General features: G+C 42.2%; 1 protein-coding gene across 1 annotated transcript in view; it reads left to right on the forward strand.

Moving 5' to 3' along the window:
* Positions 1-19,250, forward strand: part of BRAF (B-Raf proto-oncogene, serine/threonine kinase) — a 119,907-nt gene that overhangs the window by 91,917 nt on the left and 8,740 nt on the right. The window contains exons 12-18 of the mRNA XM_077828091.1: positions 183-267; positions 683-859; positions 2,640-2,686; positions 3,618-3,736; positions 5,195-5,326; positions 8,416-8,550; positions 12,208-12,361. Of these exons, the coding sequence (XP_077684217.1) occupies positions 183-267; positions 683-859; positions 2,640-2,686; positions 3,618-3,736; positions 5,195-5,326; positions 8,416-8,550; positions 12,208-12,361 (849 nt within the window). The remainder of the gene's footprint in view (positions 1-182; positions 268-682; positions 860-2,639; positions 2,687-3,617; positions 3,737-5,194; positions 5,327-8,415; positions 8,551-12,207; positions 12,362-19,250) is intronic.

Consider the following 19,250-nt stretch of genomic DNA (forward strand, 5'->3'; position numbering starts at 1 on the left):
AAGTAATTATCACACTAAAGATTAATCCTAATTACTCATGAGCCTGAAGTTCCATCTCTTATTGAATAAAGATTTCCAAAAGTATGTGTATGTGTGTTGTGATCTATGTTGCATTTCCTCATTGAGTCATCTGTGTATACTATATACATCTTAATTTTGTTTATTAAATGGCTATTTTTAAGGTGACGTGGCCGTGAAAATGTTGAATGTTACAGCACCCACGCCTCAGCAATTACAGGCCTTCAAAAATGAAGTAGGAGTGCTCAGGTAAGAATGTGTAAATTATCTTTTTGATGACATTAGATAATCAATATGCGTTTACATTGCTTCAGGAGTTATAACTCTTGTGTATTCTATTCAGAACACTGCACTTATTCCCATTATAATAATATTCAGAAGGCGAAATAACTAGAATTTTTCAGAAATATTTTGGACCTATTCCTAGTTTTTCCTTTCTAAAGATAAATTTGAACAGTGAGCAATTCTTGAACTGTCATCAGAAGTGTTTAAATCCTTCCATATAGTGAAAGAAGTTTAGAATACTGCACACACCCAGGCTGTGATATTTCCTTGATGAAACCTGCATTTGTATATTAGTATGTCTAAAGGCAGCCACATCATCTGGATTGTGAAATTTCTATTAGTGCTTTAATTGATTTCCAGTAAAAATTTTCTTCTACAGGAAAACACGACATGTGAATATCCTACTTTTCATGGGTTATTCAACAAAGCCACAGTTGGCTATTGTTACACAGTGGTGTGAGGGCTCCAGTTTGTATCACCATTTGCATATCATTGAGACCAAATTTGAGATGATCAAACTCATTGATATTGCACGGCAGACCGCACAAGGCATGGAGTAAGTATTGCATCACTTGTTTGCAAATAAACTTTGAGATAATATTAAATTCTTCTTTTTCTTTTGCTCTGCACTTTAAGTGCAAAATGAAGTTAATATCTATGTACCATGGCCAGAGACCTATCCTGATGTGTCACATCAGTTTATGACAGTACTGAGTTATTGCTGCTGAGGAAAAGAGTAAAATAGGCCTTCTAATGTACTATTGTTAGAAGCATGGAGATATGTTACTCAACAAGGAATATTGTTCCAAGAAATAATATTTCAGCAGGAAATAAAGGTACTTAACAACAACAATGAAAGGTAGTTAGATAATAGTATGTCTAACTTTAGTCAGTCTATTTATCAAAGCCCCTGTAGTTCTCGTATTAAGAAGAGTGAAACAGTAAATGAGCAGAAATCTGAAAATCTGTATCCAGAGTATTTGATTAAAAACCAAATCCTGCAAACCCTTTAGCTATTGCCAACAATTTATTATAGTGGATGATCAATTCTAATATAAAACATAGAGTTTCAGGACTGAAGGAAGAATATTTATCAAAAAGATGGGATGTCAAGGTTTAATTGTGAGCTCTGAGATATAGTGTCAGGTTTAAAGCAAAGGAGCAAGTCAGCAGTCGTCATGATCTTTAACCTGAGGCTTATTAACACTGAGATTTTACCTAAAAATCCTAAAATAGCAGTAAAACAATAACTTTGGGGCTGTAATCTGTTGATTACTTTGAGAATTCATATGTGTGCTGTTTATAGTTTAGAATACAATCATATTTCATGCATTCAGTGAAAAACTCGGGTTGAATTATGTACAACAGTTGTAAATATGGGATTTTGCAAACTCTACTTGCCTTCTAGTAATTTATACAATTTTACATATTGTAGGATCCCCATTCCAAGGCATCTAGCACCTTACAGTAAAAAATAAAATAGGAATAAAACAATCACTCCAAATGCGCAATGAGACAGAACTTTGCAATATACCAGAGAAGGCAGATTACCTCATTAGCATTCAGGATCAATTTCTTCACAGTTAACTTAAACATGTCAACCTCCAGTTCTGATACAGATATTTGAGTTTCTAATTTAAATAATATAATTCAGTATTTTAATAATACAGCTATTCATATCAACCTTAAAGAGCTCAGGACCTGATTCTGCAAGGACTGTGTGAGTAATCCTAACTCACATGGGTAGTCCCACTGAATATCAATAGGACTATTTTTGTAAATAAGTGTTTATTGGACTCATATTCTGTACTTCAACAAATTAAAATACTAGTAAGGTCAGGATTCACCCTCTGACTGAAAAAATATCAAAGTGACTAAAGTTAATAGGACCAGTAGATAAGATGCTATGCTGAATACAGTGGTATTTTCAGTCAAGACTTGGTGTCTGGGGGTCACCATAAAGAAGGCTGAAAGCTGGAGCCATTCAACACAGAAAGTCATTTCAAAAGCTTTGGTTGAAATTCCCCGATGCTGGCTTCGAATGTTGAGTTAAACATTCAAAAAACAAATAAAAAACAAGGTTTCTGCAACACGGCTGGTTATGTTGTTCTTCAGCAATGCCAGATTTGACACTGGAAATCTAATTCTTTCTGCAAAACTGCTCCTGATTTGATAGGACTATCAAGGGTAACTGAGGATTTACTACTTTGACTCTATGCATATTTAATATGTAAAATGTTTGTTACTTCACTAGACTAGAGAGTGTACATTGAGCTATTGATGAATGAAACATCCCTTAGCCCACCCATCCCAAAACATTCTTTGTTTCTTTTCAGTTACTTGCACGCCAAGTCAATCATCCACAGAGACCTCAAGAGTAATAGTATCCTTTCCTAAAGATGTGACCTCAGAACATGACACCAAGCCTCTTTCTTCTGCCAGAAATGAACTTCCCAAAGTAAAAAGCAGCTCACAAGTGACTCTTTTCAGAATTGTTAGAGGAGAGTTGACATTTGGGTGGGAATGGGGTAATAGTACCAAGAGCAAAATAACATATACTCATTGCACCTTATAATGTGTTCACAAAGAGAAACAAGTTTTCTTGAAGTATCAGCATTCACTTGAGAGAACCATTCATCTTATGAACATGGGAAGGATCCTGACAACTCACTCACAAACTTCCATTATATCTGCAGTTTCCAGCAGCCCTTTAAGAATTTGACATTGTAATGTGATCATCTGGTCAATAGTCTGCTTAGTACTAATCTAACCATTATAGCTATCTTTAGAGCAGGGGTTCCCAAACTTGGTTTGTGGCTTGTTCAGGGTAAGCCTCTGGCGGGCCGCGAGACGCTTTGTTTACCTGAGCGTCCACAGGTGCACCCGGTTGCAGCTCCCAGCAGCCCTAGTTCGCCGTTCCCAGCCAATGGGAGCTGTGGGAAGTAGTGCGGGCTGGGCCACTGCTTCCCACAACTCCCACTGGCCGGGAATGGCAAACCATGGCCACTGGGAGCTGCGAGTGGGCGTACCTGCGGACGCTCAGGTAAACAAAGAGTCTCGCGGCCCGCCAGTGGCTTACCCTGAACAAGCCGCGAACGAAGTTTGGGAACCCCTGCTTTAGAGGATAGGACTTCACAGGTGCTGGCTGTTTGGAATCTAGGCCTATGAAAGAACTGATAACTTGAAAATTATACTGTGTATGGATGCTACAAACTGGTACACGTAACACTGCAGGTAGAGGGTCATTTAATGTGTTCGTGCTTGATAGGAAACTGTAGGGTCAGTGCTTCTTTTCCTTTACATCTCCTCCATAGATATATTTCTTCATGAAGACCTTACTGTAAAAATAGGTGATTTTGGTCTAGCCACAGTGAAATCACGATGGAGTGGGTCCCATCAGTTTGAACAATTGTCTGGGTCCATTCTATGGATGGTAAGTAAAGGGGAATGGTGTATTCCTTTCAAATTATTTGGCTGTAGATGGCCTTTGAAGTGTCAGCTCCTGTTCTTTCAAAAGCTTTCCATTTTGACCAAAAATCTCTGAACACCACCCCTTAAGCGTGCAGACATATTGAATCTGACTTAAGAAGACGTGGTCAAGATCAACTAAATTAATACTTGTAACTCTTCTTTAAATACATTTTTAAAAAATCAGCAAAATCTGAAATGTTCTCATGTTTGTTTAAAAATAATTTGCTTTTAAGTTTGATATATTCAAGTGTAGCTGTTGTGAAGAAACTGTCATAAAGATTATCCAGATTGATTACCTCTTCAGAAGAAACTTATTTAAGGACTTCTGTTTAGCTCAGCTTCACCCCCACCCTCCCCCCACACACCTTAAAACTTTGATCGTGGTCCGGGTTGTTTTAGCACTGTTGTAATTCCAGTTTCAAAATTGCTTCTCAGTCTGTAAAATGTCAGTTTGCTTCTCATAGTACAGTAATGAACTCACCCAGTTTGATAGCCAATGGATTTAGAAATTCATGTTCAGATCCACCACATTAATGCTGTAGGCCCAGCAGTTCTGGACAGAGCCATCCCTTGGGTATGGCGAATCAGGGCAACCGCTCCGGGCTCCATGCTTCAGTGTGGGTGTCGTGCAGGGCAGGGGAAGGCGCCAGTCTGGCCCGGGGAGGGGCGGGGGGAGGTAAGGGTGCCTGGGGCTCCAGGCCAGCTCAGAGGTTGGGGTTACAGGTTTAGGGAACCAGGGGGGCCTGGTGCCGGTAGCAGGGGTTGGGCCTGCACTCACTGGTGGGAAGCGTGCTTTGTATTTCTTTTTCTTGCTTGCCCACTGCCGCACTGGCCGCCAGCATCCTAGGGCTGCCAGAACACGACAGTGCCAGGCTGACTCCATCCACTGCCCTTCTTCCCTGGACCCCTCCCTTTTCTGGGAGCCCGTAGCACAGGTGCCACCCTGTGACTCTCCATCTTCTCTCACCCCCCAGCACTTGTGTCTCCTCCCCACACCAGATTTCACCTGTATAAAAAATGTTTAGGGGGGGCCATTGAGGCTGATTTGTCCCGAGACCCGCAGCCCCTTAGGGACGACCCTGGTTCTGGAACATCTGTTTCCAGCAGTGGACCTGAACAAATCCAATTACATGTTTCCAAAGTTACAAGATTTTAACAAATACCTCTGGGACAGTAACTAACTGAGAGAAATTGGGTAATCAGCACTGAGGAGAGAGAGAGAAAGTACATGCATGGAAGCCTGTGCGTTTTCCTGTTGAGCAGTCGGAGCCTAAAACTGAAAGACTGCGTTTGCATGGCACCTCACTTGGTGTTGTTTCACTGCTTGTTTGTTCTTTTTTAATGCAAAAGTTTCATATTTGGTATGTGAGATGGCAGCCTGACATGGTAAAATGCAGAATAATTCTCTTTCCTTTTACAGGCACCAGAAGTAATCAGGATGCAAGATAAAAACCCTTATAGCTTTCAATCAGATGTATATGCATTTGGGATTGTTCTTTATGAGCTGATGACTGGGCAGTTACCATACTCGAACATCAATAACAGGGACCAGGTAAAGAGAGTATGGGTTTGGGGAGGTTTTGATTGTACTTTCTCACTTGTCTGTTGTAGATGTTAGCTGCAATGTAGAATAATTTAGGCTAGTGAAATGAACGAGCTAATGTTTGTCAGCTGTTCCTTCTGCTCAGTGTAGATCCACTTTGGTCTCTTTTAATCCTTTTCTGTTTTTCTTACTGCAAGTGTGCGTTTTCAGATTCTGAAAACTATGTGGCAGGAATCTGCTTAAAGAGAGAACTTGTTATTTGTGGTAATCTAATTTAGTTTTAATGATCTGCAAAAAGCAGGTGATCTTCCGTATATTCACGTTTATCCACCTTCCTCCTTCCTGATTACTTCAAATTAACATAGCTTTGAAAAATAGTCCAGGAAAAGACCTGAGGAGGCCAACAGATTGTGTCCTATATTCATCTCATACATTGAAAAGCACATACATTAGTTAATTGAAATTCAGGATTTCAAGCTGCTCCCAGGGTCTGCTTAGTGAAACACATGGCTTTCTAAAGTGTGCATATCCTGGAAGAAGATAAGACAGCTAATAAGATAAGAAGACAACTAATCAGTAAGTCGCACAGTATTGAGGGAACATAGTGTGCCTCCATGTAACAATGTTCAGAGGCCTTACTTGCTTCATAATTTTCCAGTTTAATGTAGAAATTGGATGTATGTGTGTGTGTCATGGCCTTTAGTGAAAACTGTCTTAAGGTCTGGGTGATGCCATTTGTTACATTGTTTGTGTCTCCATCCCTGTTTTTCTAGTGTCAATACTTGAAAAATGCAGCCATAGCAATGTTCATCCACAGAACTTAATTTTATATGGCTGTGTGACAGGGTGCTATCAGCAGCACCCTGATCACTGACATTGCTGCAGCCTGGAGAAGGCTGAAGGCCCAGCTGAGGGCAATTACACACTTTCTGATGGGGGACTGTGAGCATCTGGGTGACAATCACTGGGTTAACAAGGTAAATGGGGAGAATATAAGGGGAAGAAACAGTCAGTAAGAGGCAGCCTGGGAGGGGCTCAGAGGGTGAGCCTGGGCTGGGGAGTGAGGGCTGCAGGGAAGCCTACCCTTGCTATAAGCCGGTGTTGCATGCTCTTGTTATGTAAGAGGGGAATGAATACACACTTTGGTGAAAGATAAACAGGCCGGTGTGTGTTTGTGACTGAGAAACCAGCTTAACTGGCCAGGTAGTGAGGTTCACCAGGTAGTGACAGAGGTGCCCTGTGACAGGCTGCTTCCATATATGTCAGAATGCTTCACAGTTCATCAGATCTTGAGTGACTCATTTGTTTTCTTGTTTCTGCATTTTACATCTTTTAAAGGAGGGGGAAATGCCCACATTCCCAGCCAGTGGCCTGTAACCACGTACAAGTTGTACTTGGCCCTGTTTCATTTTAATTTTTTGACAGCTCTGACTCATGAATCAGTTTTGTCTACTTGGTGATAGATTAAACAAATTTTAAACCACAGGTGCAGCTGATGTGTAAAATGCAGTGAAATGCCTTGAGTTTATCTTCCTCGGTCCATTGACTGAAAAGGAAGTAAACAGGGCACTGTATGTTTTGACAGATCTAGGCCACGAAGAAAACAAACAGTTTAGCTATGACATGAAAAGTTAAGTCCAAGTTTGACAGTGGGCAAAATCTGTGTCACTCCTGCTTATTGGCTCTGTGATGTAATTGAACCCTAGAATGCCTGTTTATACATTATGCAGGCCTTAGATTAGGACTGCTGTTCTTGTGTTGTTCCCCTACTCGTAAAGTTTAAAAAAAAAAAGTCCTTAATGTTAATTAAACCCGTAATATTGAAATCAGCAAACAAAAACAAATTATCAATAATTTCAGTGTTAAATATTTACTGTAGTCGAAAGAATGCTGTCTCCTGGATGGCAAAAAGTCTGTCTCTTTGGAGCAGAAGCAAGGGGTAGACTAGACAAGTCTTTACATAGGATACATAGTTCGTGCTTGCGAGTTTCTGAAGATGTTGTGGGGGAGCTTCAGGCTATCTCCTAAAGGGAGGGCAGAAGCTCTTTGGGTCCAAAGTTTAAATAAGGAGCAGTAGAATATGTTAACTTAAGCAGCCTCCATATGTAACTTGACGTGTAACTGTTTTGCCTCCCATACAAGACATAAAATAATTACATTTCTTTAAATGTAAAGTCACAACACGCCTGCTGGATCCAGCTGCATAGTTATTCAGCGAAGGTAGTGATTGTCTGTTACAGCATGAATAGATCTTTGACTAGTTTGAAGAGGTTTTTTTAGTATCAACGCAATGTTCAAGCTCCTTATATATTTATATTTGACCTTGACTTGACAGAATATTTTACCTTGACTTGACAGAATAGTGTCTGCTTCATATTTCTAAAAGAATAAGCACCACAGTTTACTTTGCCTTCTCACTAGATATTTGTTGAGTTAGAGTTGTGTGCTTCAGTTTTAGTCCTTTCTGAAATACAGGCCTTCCCTGTTCAGTATATTGGTATTGAAAATGCAAGATCTGTTTCCAAACAAAGCAGACCTATAGCATTCTGGTTCTGTAGAAGAGAGGTAATCTCTCCTTTCCCAATATGTTACAAAAAAGTAGTCAGAAGAGAATTAGGAGAATTTATGATGAAAAAGTACAGTGTCATATGTTTCTTTAATTGTCCTAAGGTGTGAATTTGCCACTGACTTCTGGATAAAATCACGCAAAATAATTAAATGGCACAGAATATTTATCCTTTAGTCCTGCAACAGAGCCATTTAGTCTTTTTATTATAACCTCTTTTGGTGTTCAAGAATTGTTCCTTATATACATTCCTGCAAATAGTATTGTCTGCTAGCATTTATGATTCCCCCTTAGTTCCTTTTTAAAAGGGGAAAGGAAAGAAGAGCATAACTCCTTTTCTACTGAAATGATTTACGAAGTATATCAGCAAAGTCATTAGTCTCAAATTGTGTGGAATGTACTATACCAGATACTTCTGCATATGTGTAGAGAACTACTGCTGGAATGTTGACAGTTAAATATACGTAATTCTTTCTGATTTGTTACATGGTTTTGTTTTATGAATTTTCCCTTTCCCTTTTTCTTTAAAAAGATCATTTTTATGGTGGGACGAGGATACCTGTCTCCAGATCTCAGTAAAGTGCGAAGTAACTGTCCAAAAGCCATGAAGAGGCTAATGGCAGAGTGCTTGAAGAAGAAAAGAGATGAGCGACCCCTCTTTCCACAGGTAAAAAATTTCCCCATTTTGAATTGAGGTGAGAGGTAAAAAGTAGTCTAGTGGTTCTCATCCATATTGGGCTCAGGACCCATTTGTAAACTTGGATGGCCTGCCGTGACCCAGTAAATAGCATTAGTGCTAAAAACATTTGGCTTATGAAATATTTCTTACTCACAATATATTACTCCTGAAGGAATTCTGCGCCATTGCGCGTGTGCATATTTCATGTGCCGTGCACATTTGTGTGTGTGTGCAGAAAACAGCTTCTGCTGAAGAGTTGATGCAGTTCCGCCTTCTGCTCACCAGAGGGTGCTGTGGCGCTAGAACACAGCAGCTGCTCTTGGCAAGCCCTAGCTATGATAGGGAAGAGAAAAAGCCTGCAAAGTCTTCTTCACAGCTCCTGTCAGGGCAGGTCAGGAGACAGGAGATATGGGAGGACAGACAGTGTGGGGTTGCTGGGGGGGTCACAGACAGGTGCTCATCAGAGCTAGTGTGGGGAGGACAGACTGGGGAAGGGGCTGAATGGGAGTGGAGGCGCAGGGCCACAGGAGGAAGGGAGGTGCAGGGCCACATGGAGACAGGGGGTGCAGGGACACATGGAGATGCGGGGAGGGGACTGGCTGAAGGGGTGCAAGGACACATGGGCAGGAGGGGAGGGGGTGCAAAGCTTGGGGGGAGGGGTATGTCTGAGTGGTGGTGGGACAGAGACACATGGGGATGGGCAGATGTGCCTGACTGTATAGGAGAGGCTAGGGCAGGGGTCGGCAACCTGCAGCTGTGGAGCCACATGAGGGTCTTTGGATGCCCCCTTGCGGGCAGCCATTTTTTTTGAGGAGGGTGAGGTGCAGGCTCTGCCACAGGCAGCTCCGGGCTAGCAGTGCAGCAGGGTTCAGCAAGCTGCCTGCCTGCCTGTCCTGACCCCACGCCGCTGGCACATCTCTGCGCGCCCCTTGCGGGGAGGGGGCAGCAGGTCTCTATGGGCTGCCCGCGCATGCTAGCACCACCCCTGCAGCTCCCATTGGCTGGTTCCTGGCCAATGGGAGCTGTGAGGACAGTGCTGGGGGCGGGGGCAGCATGTGAAGCCGCTCCCTTCCCCCTGCCTCCGACGACCCCCCCTCCTCCCGCCGCCGCCAGGGGTGCGCAGAGACGTGCCAGCTGCTTCCGGGAGTGGTGTGGGGCCAGGGCAGGCAGGCAGCCTGCTGAGCCCTGCTGCGCTGCCGGCTGGGAGCCAGCCACCTGTGGTAAGCGCCACCCGGCCAGAGCCTGCACCTTGCACCCCCTTCCACACCCCTGCCCCAGGTCAGAACCCCCTTCTGCACCCAAATTCCCTCCCAGACCCTGCACCCCCTCCTGCACCCCAACCTCCTGCTCTGTTATCAAGGAAGACTGGCATCCAACAGAAGAGGTGGAAGGTTTGTATGCAGGGGATTCGGAGTCTGATACAAAGCCAGCATGAGGTTCTCATAAACACATAATCCACCACAGCACAGGTGTAGTTATTGTATCATCTCAGGTACGCAATGCTCCTGGCACCCCGTGATTCAGAAAGGCAGAGACCACTCAGCCCCCAGGGAGCACCCATATTGTACAGTGACATCGCATTACTGTGACCCCCTGCCAGGATAATGGCCTTATGTAGAGCCTCACTTGGGGGACTGTCACGTCACTGCAGGCCCTGTAGCAAATGTGTTTTAACAAACCCAAATCTAAATCAAGTATTTGCAGAAGAGATGGGTCCAAACTTATTTGTATGTCAGTAACATCAGTAGGCCCCAACTGAGATCAGGTCCCCATTGTTCTAGCGGTGCTGTACAGACGCAGGGGGTGTGCCTACATTGCAATCAAAAGCGTAATTGCAGCTCTGCTAGCTTTAATCTAGCCACCCTGGCTAAAGATATAAGTGAATATGCAATGGCATGGACCCAGCATGGTTTAACACCACAGCTGCATACCCAGGCTGTGGGCAATCTGGTACAGTCCTCGCTGAAGCACCTAGATTCTAGTCGCATTAAAAGTATTGGTGAGTAGTAGTAACTTTAATATGTTCAGTTATTATTAGTTGACAAATTCAACTCTACAAGTAGCCTTGCGTGTGATGCAGCTATCGAAATATTTTGGGCAAAGACAAAAACAAAAAAATGGCTCTTCTTTGAAAGGTTGCTGACCCCTGAGCGAGGGTCTGTATGGGGACGCTCCCTAACAATCCCTCCCCGCCCCCACAAAAAACCTGTTCCATACTGTTCCCACCCATACCCAATAACCCTTCAAGTTCATACCCAGAATTCTTCCCAGCAACTACTTCTCTCTCCCTCAGCTACTCTGTTACCCCTGACTCCCCCAAGCCTTTGCGCTGCTTCTGAGGGGTGTGGGAAATACGGTTCTGTACTGTAGTTTAAATGAATTATTACTCAGAGTTCTGTATTAGTATGCCTAGTAAGGAATCTGTTTGTCAAAAAACATTTCCTGAATCTTTTTTGTTGTCTGTATTATTACAGACATACTTGCTGACAGGTATTTTGAAATAAATGACCAAATATAATTGAAACTGGTGTGATTATATTGTGTTATTTTGACAAATAAAATATGCAGAATTTTAAAATATTGTGTGCAGAATTTTTAATTTTTTGGCGCAGAATCCCCCAGGAGTAATATAACATACACATTAACATCCTAAGTGCTAAATAAATGCATTGTGTATACCATAGTGATGACTCCTGTCTCACAAGCTGATTGGGCATGGCTCCCTGCTCCAGGCATTGCAATCTCCAGGGTTGCAGCCCTGATGGGGGTCTGGCCAGGGTGAATTTGTGAGAGTGGCACTGTGACTTGATACATAGGGACGCAGAACCACTCACTCAAATTTAGCCTGGCTCTTTCCCTGTCGTCATGTTGGAAGGGTGGCTGGGCTAAACCTGATCATCACTGTGACTCCGTGCTCCAGCTCACAAAGCCCAGAACGAGGAGCCAACCCTAGTCACCCCACAGGACCAGAGCCACAGGAGCCACTGCTATGGGGTGAGTGTGGGGTGGGCTCTGTAACATCCTCCCTTCCCTCTGGCCTCCCACATGACCCTTTGATACATTCTGGTAACCCAGATTTGAGTAACAACTCACGGGTTAAGAAATCCTGGTCTAAGAAACCAGCTATGGTATGTACTTATTGGCTGTTTCAAGGTTCTCCCTTTGAACTGGGACCTGAGTTCCAGCTGAAGACCGGACTAAGTACGATTGTAAAGTTTAGCACATAGTTGGCGTGTGTAGTTAGCAAAGTGCATTTTTAGTACAAAGAAGACACATTCACTCAGCAAGTGGACGCCGCATTAACTTCTCCATTTGAGTACTTACTATATATTCTTTGAAATTTTTATACCCCCAAAACACTATAAAGGGGAATTGTCAAGTAGTTTTGTTGCAAAACTTGACCTGCCAATCCCTCTATCAGGGAAAATATCTTTGGATTCTAAACATTTTTTGCTGTATTTTTTTTTTTTTAAGTACATGAGTTCAACACTTAAAAAATATAAGAAGATGAGTTCCCTCTGCAGGCTCTACAGTAATGGTTTGAATCAAACAAAAGCTATGTTCGTTTCTGCCTTTGGCTTTATGGGTGCTGTTGCCACTCTACAGCACCAGTTTTGATCTTCTCTTGTTTTCTGCTTGTTTTAGATTCTTGCCTCCATTGAGCTTCTGGCTCGGTCATTGCCAAAAATTCACCGCAGTGCATCTGAGCCCTCATTAAACCGGGCTGGCTTCCAGACGGAGGATTTTAGTCTGTATACTTGTGCTTCTCCAAAAACACCCATCCAGGCAGGGGGATACGGTGGGTTTCCAGTACACTGAAAAGGCGTTGAAAGCATGTGCCTGTGTGAGTGCTGTTCTGTTCCCGTGTGTGCGTGCACAAGCGTGCGTATGTTCTGAATTCCTACATGCTGTTCTCTTTAAAGGTGCACTGAGGGAGTAAACACTTACATGTTAGGAGTGTGGGCTTTGTATGTTGCTGGCATGGAGACTGTTGCTAGATATGGATGCCCTGGGAATTGCCAGCACAAAAGGATTAAAAGGTCATCTAAGGGAAAAGTCACTTCAGACAAAACAAAAAAAAACCTGTTTTGGTTACTGGGTCATACCTTGCATTTCCTTTGCTTTCTATGCCTTCTTTCCTTACTTTGATGGTTGGGTTAGTTGCTCTGTGGGCGGTGTCTTTATGTTTAAATAATCAAACTATATATTTTTTTCAATTGAATTGTCCGTATCCATGAGCAACAGGTTTTAGCTTCTCAGATTAGTTGTGTTGCTGGTGATATGTGAAGATGGCAAAAAGACCTTAGCTGCAAGGCTGAGCACAGCCAAAACTTGGTGTAGTCAGCAAAGGTGAGCAAACACAACACAGATTGCAAAGGAAGGCTTTGGCAATGTGTGACTTTTATTTTTAAATTTATGGTTTAAAAGAGTGCTGGTTGGAAAATATCTTTTACTAGAGAAGGTATCTGTTTTTTGTCTAAATGGTCTGACCAGTTCTACTTTAAAACCTTTTACAAATCTTTAATATCTCTGCAATGTAGAACAAACTTCAGATGTCTGGTGTTGCTTCTGAACAGCACACATATCATGAATAATCATCCCCGTATCCGGCAAATTAGAAGGAGTCTTATTTTGAGAAACTTGACGACTCTGAGAACATAATCAAATGTGTGTCTGCTATGCAATAATATGTTAACACCCACAATAGGAAAAACCTATTTTGTAGAAACAAAGCAGTAAACTTGAAAAGTTGTTTTCAGTGGGAAATCAATATTGTACCATGAATTTTATGTTTTAAAAAATGGTTTGCTATTATTTCACTACTTTATTTTAGTTAGTAATGTTGCTGAAGAAGTCTCTTTTCTGTGGGGAGAATGTTTTGCTTTTGTATAGAAGTTATTGGGTTGACTGCAAGTACCTAACAAAGCAAACTAGAAACCCTGCTAAGATCATAATGTCAACTCATACCCTATTTTTCTTTTTTTTTTTTCTTTTTTTTTTTTTTTTTGAATTATTCAACATGAACAGGTAAATGACAGAGTAGTCCTATCTGTTTCATGTTACACTGACCTCTGGTGGCAGACATTAAAACAGTAACATTTTCAATGTCCTCATTGTCATATTCCTGTCCTATTTGAACTGTGTTCTTGAATATTTTACAGTTCTTTTAAATATTAAGCTATTTACTGTGAACAGTTTCTCTCCACCAGAAACAAGATTTTGCTATTGTGGTTGGGCCTTCAAGGCAAGGAAAATATTTCCTAATGGCTTCTGGTTTATAATTTGTAGATAAGTTTGCAGTGGTGCTGCCAGGATGTCTTACCATTAGATGGGGGTGAACAGCAAAAAGCTTTCCTGCATGCCAGACCCTGCTGTAGCAGTAGAGTGCCTAGCCGTGTGGTCACAGATCCTTGTAATGCAGTAGTTGGTAGCTGAGGGCTTGGAGAGGTGTGAGCAATTCCTACATTCCATAGGCTGACAATAATCGCCTAGCCCTTCTAATAGTTTCCCTAGTTCCTTTCTATCCACCTGCTGGAATAGTAACAGAACAAACCTGTTTTTTTTTCCATTTCATAAGATAAGGAACTCCAATAGTAAATTGTGGTTTTATTAGAGTTAGGTTTAGGATTAAAAGCTTTTTTTTTTTTTTAAACATTTTTGACCATTTTGTCAATGTTTGGGTATTTTTAGTTCACCATGGCAGACCTATCTTAAAACCAGAGTTCTAAAGGTTTTTTTTCTCTTTCCCATGAAATTCCCTACTTCAGATAGTCAAGAAAAGTGCCTCTTATGCTTTGGGGAAGGGCACTCAGCTGAAGGTTATGATGCCTCCTCAGGTGCAAGTAGTATGGCTGCTATGCCTCCCTTGCTGTCAAAACAAGATACGGTGTAGAATCCCAGGCAGAAAGGGCTCTTCCTCTTGTAAAATCATCCTGCAAGGAACTGTCAGAATGGTTTCCCTCGGCTAAGGGTACAGAGTAAGCAGTTATGACTCCAGCAGAACCCAGAGGCATCTTGGTTTAAAAAAAAAAAAAGGTGTTCTGACAAGGATCCCACAGTCAGATTTATGTCTGCTTCCCTGGATCTCGGAGAAGAGTAGAACTTGTTTGGATCTGGGCCAGCTAGATCAGTCATACACATCGGGGCACCGTTCCATGTCATCTAAGTACCAGGAGCCAATAACCTTTGAAGGCTCCAATGGTGGGGCTGTCAGAAAACACAGAGCCACCATCACTGCCCAGCCCCAGCTTACTCCCTCTTACAGTCTGTCAGATCTGTTCAAGATTTTCCCGTCAGTGCTGTGCTGATGAGCCCTTGATGCCATGGGAACCACAGTTCTGGAAAAACCGAATGTCATACTCAGATATATGGGGCCCATTTTTCCTGCTATATCTAAGCTGAGTGCATTGGACTTCTTGGAACCAAAAAAAAAAAAGGGGGTTACTTGCCATTCTGCTGCAGCTTCACTCAAGGGGAGCCCTGTATGGGCACAGGAACATCCTTGGAGCCTCAGGTGTCAGGTTGGGAAGCTCCAAAGTTTAAATCTTACCCAGACTTCCCTCCATCTGAACACACTTTGGGGATTTTTACCCTATGGTCTTCCACCACCTGTGTCAGAGGTCTCTTCAGTGAAGAGTGGTAAGAAGAGACCATGATTTCCTACTCTCCCAAAAAATCTCCTGAGTGGGTGAAGGATTTAGTAGGGATCCCTCTGCTGTCTCCACCTGAATTCACTAATTTTCCTGATGTGACATCAAGTCCTCAGAAGTATAACTGTCTGCCTCATCCTCTGATGAGACCATCTTAACTGCTTCCTCCTCTCCTCCAAGTAATATTAGGGCTTTGTGTGATTTCCCATCACCTATCCTGGACCTATGCAAAGAGAGACAGACTTTTTCTGGAGCTTTTTTAAAATCTAATTTTGCATGGTTTCTTTGGGGCAAACCCAGTCCCTATTCTCAATCCTCAGGTTTGGTTATGGGTCCTTATCCTCTCAAGATGCCTTCTTCTGTATCTTTTCAAGGCAAAAGTATAGTGACTACCTTAGGTTTGTGGGGGAAAACAACCTGTACAATTTAGTTGCCTGCAGAGTATTCACCAAGTAACTAGTAGTGACTACTGCTTGTCTGCGTTGACAAGATTTACAGGTGTATCTGGATCTGGATAACTGGGTCATTAGAGCCCAGTCTTACTGTGAAATAGTTTATTCCCGGTGAGATATGCTCCTTCTTTAGATCTCTTGGTCTGAGAGTAAACAAAGTGAAATCAAACTTGGTCCCTGGGCAGGCTCTAATCTTCATAGAGGCCCAGCCTAAATTTTACAAGAGTTCTAGCTTACCTGTCCCAGACAGTGAGCCTAGCCATGTCCGTGCTAGATGGTCCTGTGAGATTTTATCTGCATGCGTGAGGCCTGATGGAGACCTGCACTTGTGTCAGCCCCGTTGGTAAGTATACAAATATGACCTAGGTAGAGGTAGCTGCAGCTGGTGTAGAAATATTTTCGTCTCGGTGGATCAGATACTTACTACTGCTGTGGATACTGCCAGTGTGCATCTCAAAGGCCGGGGGATGCCCTTCTCTTACCTTGCTTCTCAGACAGTGTTGCATCAAATCTGGGTTAAGGAGCACTTCGAGAATCTTGGAGCAGTGAATAGTCTTTGGAAAAGAGTCCACATAAATTTGCTAGAGCTGAAGATCCGTAAGTTGGATCACAAATCCTTTCTCCCAGAGATGAGGGGCAGCTAGTACAGACCATATGAATGTGATTTATTATATGGACATATATGGGAGAACTTGGTCTCTTCTTATTACAATAGTTTTTGGAAATTGTGCATTTGAAACAAAGTGGGTCCATCTGCTCTGCACCTAACAGGTATGAAAATGCCTTAGCCATCTACTTGAGACAAACGGGGACCATCATAAGTGGTCATTCAAATCATCTATGGCATTTGGAAATTGAGTTGTTTGCTGAAAGTCAAAACAAGTGTCAGATGTTCTGATTGAGAGAAGGCAGAAATCCACAATCAAAAATTTTTCTTACATGCTGAGGGAAAAATGCTCTTTCTTGTTTCCTCTCGCATCCAGAGCATTGCATAAGGTTCGGCATGACAGAACCAGAGTGACCCTATTAACGCTGGGCTGGGCACAGCAGACTTGTTCTCAGAGCTTATGGCACTGTCTGAAGATCATCCATTCAGTCTTCCTCAGAGTCAAGATCTCTTGTCCCAGCAGAACAGCCGGGTAGTGAACATCTTAAGTTACTTCATATGACAGCATGTTTGGTGGGTTTCAAGAACCAGAGGTCTGTGCTTGTCAAGTCAGTCATTCTACAGATAGAGGTTGGGGTGGGGTGGGGGGTAAAGATGAGCTGGGGCAAGGTTTTTATATCCTCATTATATGAAATGTTGGGATAAGGGAATTTTGCTCTTAACTGCCAACCACTGCTCAACAGAGTTCTGTGGCCACATGGCTGGATACATGACTCTTGCAGCGTGGCTGTTTGGAGCCAATGCACTTGCAGAACAAGAACTTTTGTTGGCAAGTAGATTTTTTATATATATAGAGAGAGAGAGAGAGAAAGAGAGAGTCTCTCAGATTTTAGAATAAATTTATCTTGATTATCTACCACTACAGGGCCAGCATGTTATCTGCACTAAATTTGTCACCCATTCAGTTAAGATTTGTTATCTGAGATCAGGCTAGCACCTGAAAGTTAATAAGTATAGACTAAGATCAGCTTGTTATAAATGTCACTTTACTAAGATGTAGATGTAGACAGACTGAAAAATGACTGACAGTATTGACCTGTTAGCATCTGCTATGCATTATGTCAGTCACTAGATGAAATATTTTGACCCCCTCGCTCTGTTCTCCAGCTCATTCATATAAGTAGTTCATCTTTCGTCTTCTGAAGTCTCTTAGCAACAACTAAAAACTGAACTATTAGCTGAAACAGGCACAAGAGGAGTAAAGAGGGAGCAATCTCTTGTTTATCAATTAATCTTTAATCAGCCATTTTGGAAAGTAGACTGAAAAGCAAATTAAATAGAACCTGTTTAGACAGTTTGGCCTGTTAACCTCAAAGAGGCAATACTGTAACCTTTTGTCCTTTTTCCCTTTCAAAAAAAGTACTGAAACACGATGCCATGAGTTCTACTAAAAGATGCTGTAGATATGCCAGAGAAAGGATAACATTAAGTATATTGAGTGTTTGAGAGCAAGGGTTTCATCTTTTGGTAGGGTTAAGAGAGTATTAACACAGTAAACGGAGCCCGTGGATAAAAACACTTCATTTAACAGGATTATCTTTCAGTTACATGCCTTCATGGAGTACTGGAGCTGTCAGAGGGCATATTTTTACTTGCAAGTTTCATGTGTGTGACTTCCACAGGTTACAGGACGCTAAACCTGTTCAAGCCCCAAACTTGACTAATTTTAAAATGGTGAGAAGTTCTCCTGACAATTCTCTTCCTGTGCTCCCTCCACCCCATTCCTTAAATTAACAGCCATGATGCTGGAAGATTTAAAGTGAGGAAAATGAACATTGCTTTGGTATAATGTCCCTACTACTGCTCTCAGGGTGAAATTCATCCTTGTGCAGAGGGCTAGTGCAAGGCTTATGCATTGCTCACATCCCAGTTAAGCCTTCAAAATAAGGCTTAAATGTGGCTTAAGCAGTGCACTGAACTTGTGCTGGCCCTTCTGCTCCTGGATAAATTTCATCCTCCAAGCTTATCATGATTCTGGTGTTCTCTTTAATGCTGATTCCCAGAAAGATATAAACAAATAAAAGTCATATTGAATTTTTGCCAAATGAAGGATGACAAAAGTGCTACTGAAGGAATTATGTTTGAACTTGCAAAAGGGTAGTCTGGAAAAAGCTAAACATTGTGAAATGCTTTCTGCATTGTTACTACTTAAAAATAACCCCACCAATAAACAAGATACATATGGTTCTGTAGATTACAATATGCCCCATTCTTTATCCCAGTCCCCTTTTTTTAGAAATCTGGGAAGCACCCCCTCACTCACTTCCCATGACACTCTCCTTCTAATCAAGACCTTTGATTAATTTTCTCAACTCTGACTCCCTTATGTGCTCCTGTGTCCTTTAGGGAGTACCTCAGTGCATGCACTTCTGTATGAGTTATTCCTAAGAGTACTCTCTGTGCACGTTCTCCTCACATGGAGACTTGTTCACTTTCCTTGGTTCTTTCCTTTGTAAAGCAGGCTGTGCTACACGTTTTGGGGAACTGAGTGTCATTTCGAATTGAACTAACATAATTCTTTTTAAATAATACTTGTGAATATATTTCTGTCCGTTCCACCCCTTACACCCCCCATTCAGGGCATACGTGTAAGACAATACTTGTACTTATTTTTCTTTAGACTATTTGGGCTGTTTTTCAGAAGGTGGAAGGATACCAATGTAGGGAGCAGTTGTTTGATTGTAACAGTGGATACCAAGATAGGGAGCAGTGTTTGATTGTAACAGTGTACGGAATGGACAGGTATTCTCTTGCAGGAAAGTGGCATAACTTGTCCTACCAGCAGTGCATGAACCCAATAATGGAGACTGTAGGCCAGTTTCTTTTCCTCACACTCAGTCCCCTCTAGTGAAGCACATATAGAGATCCTCCATGAAAAGCCTGCCAAAGTACAATTTATTGGTAGGGAGGAAAGAAAGG

The sequence above is a fragment of the Eretmochelys imbricata genome, chromosome 1 (assembly GCF_965152235.1).
Source record: "Eretmochelys imbricata isolate rEreImb1 chromosome 1, rEreImb1.hap1, whole genome shotgun sequence".
NCBI classification, from domain to species: Eukaryota; Metazoa; Chordata; order Testudines; family Cheloniidae; genus Eretmochelys; species Eretmochelys imbricata.